Source organism: Palaemon carinicauda, chromosome 14, assembly GCF_036898095.1.
Source record: "Palaemon carinicauda isolate YSFRI2023 chromosome 14, ASM3689809v2, whole genome shotgun sequence".
Taxonomy (NCBI): domain Eukaryota; kingdom Metazoa; phylum Arthropoda; class Malacostraca; order Decapoda; family Palaemonidae; genus Palaemon; species Palaemon carinicauda.
Window position 1 is genome coordinate 119,491,907 of NC_090738.1, and position 4,272 is coordinate 119,496,178.

Consider the following 4,272-nt stretch of genomic DNA (forward strand, 5'->3'; position numbering starts at 1 on the left):
TAAACGCTAACGAAATTCTTGTACTTGAATTTCAGGAAACCACTTCACTCCATAACCGACCATAAAACAACCACCACCATGTGTGACGAAGAAGAGGCTTCAGTGCTTATTTGCGACAATGGCTCTGGTCTTGTCAAGGCTGGCTTTGCTGGTGATGACGCTCCTCGATGTGTCTTCCCCTCTATCGTTGGCCGTGCCCGTCACCAGGGTGTGATGGTCGGTATGGGTCAGAAGGACGCCTATGTCGGTGATGAGGCCCAGAGCAAGCGAGGTATCCTCACACTCAAGTACCCCATCGAACATGGTATCATCACCAACTGGGACGACATGGAGAAGGTTTGGTACCACACCTTCTACAATGAGCTCCGTGTTGCCCCCGAGGAGTGCCCCACCATGCTCACTGAAGCTCCCCTCAACCCAAAGGCCAACCGTGAGAAGATGGTTCAGATCATGTTCGAGGCCTTCAACATGCCTGCCACTTACATTTGCATCCAGGCTGTGCTCTCCCTTTACGCCTCTGGTCGTACCACTGGTGAGGTTTGCGACTCTGGTGATGGTGTCTCCCACATGGTGCCCGTCTATGAAGGTTTTGCTCTTCCCCATGCCATCCTCCGTCTGGACTTGGCTGGTCGTGACATCACCAACTACTTGATGAAGATCATGACTGAGCGTGGCTACTCCTTCACCACCACTGCTGAACGTGAAATCGTCCGTGACATCAAGGAGAAGCTTTGCTATATTGCTCTAGACTTCGAGAATGAGATGAATACTGCTGCCGCCTCCTCTTCAGTTGATAAGTCCTACGAACTTCCTGACGGTCAGGTCATTACCATCGGCAACGAGCGTTTCCGTGCTCCCGAGTCCCTGTTCCAGCCTTCCTTCCTTGGTATGGAATCTTCTGGTGTTCATGAAGTCGTCCATAACTCCATCATGAGGTGCGATATTGACATCAGGAAGGACTTATTGGCCAACATTGTCATGTCTGGTGGTTCCACCATGTATGCTGGTATTGCTGACAGGATGCAGAAGGAAGTCACTGCTCTCTCCCCATCTACCATCAAGATCAAGATCGTCGCTCCCCCTGAGAGGAAGTACTCCGTCTGGATCGGAGGTTCCATCCTTGGTTCTCTGTCCACCTTCCAGGCCTTGTGGATCACCAAGGAGGAATACGATGAGTCTGGCCCCGGAATTGTTCACCGCAAATGCTTCTAAACATGAGATATTTGTATATTTTTATTTTTATCCTCGACTTTTGGAGGATTTCCTTCATTCCATGAAACAAGGATAAATTTTGATTTATTGTAATAAAAGGTTATGGAGTAATGTTTCTCTTATTATACCATTATCTTCGGTATATTTTTTTCATATTGAATAATATAATTTTTACAGGTATATACATCTTCAGTATGGTAACATGAGCATACAATCTATATTTGGCCTACCATATTTATAAAAGATTAAAACCTTTTATATTGACTTCTATAACTTGAATGTTGGAATCATATGTAATTTCCTTTTTTTCTGATTTTCTTTGAATACTGAGATTTCGATTGAAAATGATTACCACGAAGTTTCATTAATTTTTTCACATATGAAGAAGAGGAAAATGTCCTTTTTGGTAATCACACCATAGTATAAAAGAAACGGTGTCTTTGCAAGTATAGTAATTAACAAGATCTATCTCATAGCATTAGTGAAACAAATAAAAGACGAATATCCACATAAATACACTAGGATAACATTAATATATATAATCAGATAGTTTACAAGCACATTGTAAAAGTTCACATTTTCATAGAGAAACTTCAGCACATGTCATTCTTATAGACTTTGAGTGATCAAGCATGATCTGTTATAGAGGTTCTATCATGTTCGTTTGCTTCATTCCTGTATTTTTTCACTTGTTTAAGGGTTCAATGTGGTACAACGAGCCTTTTTACTTCCGGTTTTCTAAATCCATAATGATATACATACCAAATATCACACTTTAGATTTAGATGAACTGCAATCTCATATTTACGAACCCAACCATTCACTTCCGACGCATTAGATAAAAAGTTGAAGGAAATGAGAAATTTAAATGAACACATGCAAATAAACCACAGGTAGTGGCCAAAGCACAGAAGACAAACACATAAGGTAACCATGCCACATCCCACGTGCACAAATTGATTGTGGGCAGCCAAGACATATTTTTTTCATTTGGCGCAGCTGTAAGCATTTGTTGGCGGAAACGATTAGGACGTCCCTGTCCTAATATAGAAATGTTGGCCAGGGTACTAGCCACCCGTTGAGGTACTACCGGTAGAGTTATTGGATCCTTTGACTCACTAGACAGCACCACATTGGATCCTTCTCTCTGGTTATGGCTCATTTTTCCCGTTGGTACACAATCATTGATTAGTCTTGCCTAATCTTTCCATATTCTCCTTCATCCTCACATTGAAAACAGTAAGATTATCAAACAATTCATCTTCGCTTAAGGGACAAACTACCGCACTGTAATTGTTCAGTGGGAGGTTTCATCTTGATATGGGTAGAAAAGACATTTTAGCTATACTAAGAAGCTCTTCTAGGAAAAGGACATTCCAAAATCACACCAATATTCTCTAATCTTGGGTAGTGCCATAGCCTCTATACCATGGTCTTGCACTGTCTTGGGGGTAAAGTTCCCTTGCTTGAAGGTACACTCGGGCACACCATTCTATCGTATTTCTCTTCCGCTTGTTTTTTGAGGTTTTTATAGTTAATAAGTGAAAGATCTATTTTATTGTCCTTACTGTTGTTAAAGTGTTTTATTTTATTTGTTCACTACTCTTGCAGCTTATTTATTTCCTTGTTTCATTTACTAATTGGGTTATTTTACCCTGTTGGTCTTAGAACATCATGCTTTTCCAACCAAGGTTTTAGCCAGTAATATACATATATATATATATATATATATATATATATATACATATATATATATATATGTATATATATGTGTTTATATATACATACATATATACTGTATATATATATACATATATATATATATATGTATATATATGTGTTTATATATACATACATATATACTGTATATATATATACATATATATATATATATATATATATATATATATATATATATAAGTATATGTATATGGATGTGTGTGTATGCATACATGCACATATACATACAATCATACGTTTATATATGTATATGTATATATATACACATTATGCATATATGTATATATATATATATATATATATATATATATATATATATATATATATATATCATTATCAACGTTACTAGTTCACTGCAGAATAAAGGCCCCAGCCCTTTTCTTCCACTTGCGTCTGATTTTTATTGTCTTTCTATGTAGTCCACACTCTCAAAATATTCTTAGTTCGTCAATCCTACATTTCTGCTCTCTTTTATCATCATTTGCAATTCCTCTCTTGATTCATTAAACAGAATTAGGGCATATGCAAGTATTTAAGGTATTCCCCATTAATATTAATTCCTACATTTTCCAATTCTAAATTTTAAAAAAAATATATATTCAGGCATACTGTGAATAATTTAGGACAGATTGGGTTGCCCTGTCGGACTCCTTTATCCATTGGAATTTTCTCACTACCTTTTTGTAATATTAAGATTGCTGTACTTTCTCTATAGATATCATCAAGTGTTCTAACGTAAGATTCATATATTCCTTGTCTTTAAAGGGCTTTCGTTACTGCTGAGATTTTTACAGAATCGAAAGCTTTCCCATGGTCTCTAGATGCCATACATAGTGGTTTGTCATAATAATGATTTTTATATTAGCTGGTTAATTACACGGATATGGTCAATTATTGAATACCCACTTCTAAAACCTCTCTGCTCTCTTGGTTGATTAATGTTTAGCTGCCTTCCTATTCAGCCTAATATAATCTTTGGGAATATTCTATATAATACGAAGATAAAACTTATTGGGCGTTAATTTTTCAGGTCTTTGTGTCTCCCTTTTGTGAATTAGTATAATAATAGAGAATTTTCCTAAGCTGTAGGTATAGAGCATTCTTGCTGACATTTTATGAAACGTTCAGCGAGGTTTACTACTATGAAACTCCTTCGTCTATTATTAAATCAATTGTTAATGCTTTTTTTCATGTCTTTTAATATTTCCTTTACTCCTCCTACTATTTTACTTTTGGTTCCGGCTCAGGTGTTTAATATTTTCTATTGTCAAAGTTATTCTCTATATTATTATTATTATTATTATTATTATTATTATTATT

At 36.5% G+C, this 4,272-nt stretch overlaps 1 protein-coding gene across 1 annotated transcript; it reads left to right on the forward strand.

Annotated features, from left to right (window-relative positions):
- On the forward strand, positions 1 to 1,323 carry LOC137653262 (actin-2, muscle-specific-like). Its single transcript, XM_068386633.1, has one exon. It carries the CDS (start codon positions 79 to 81, stop codon positions 1,210 to 1,212), a length of 1,134 nt encoding a protein of 377 aa, XP_068242734.1. The 5' UTR covers positions 1 to 78; the 3' UTR covers positions 1,213 to 1,323.
- Positions 1,324 to 4,272: the final 2,949 nt, after the last annotated feature.

Excerpts from the sequence above, each read along its gene's own strand:
- LOC137653262 (XM_068386633.1), top strand. The coding sequence starts at position 79 with ATGTGTGACGAAGAAGAGGCTTCAGTGCTTATTTGCGACAATGGCTCT.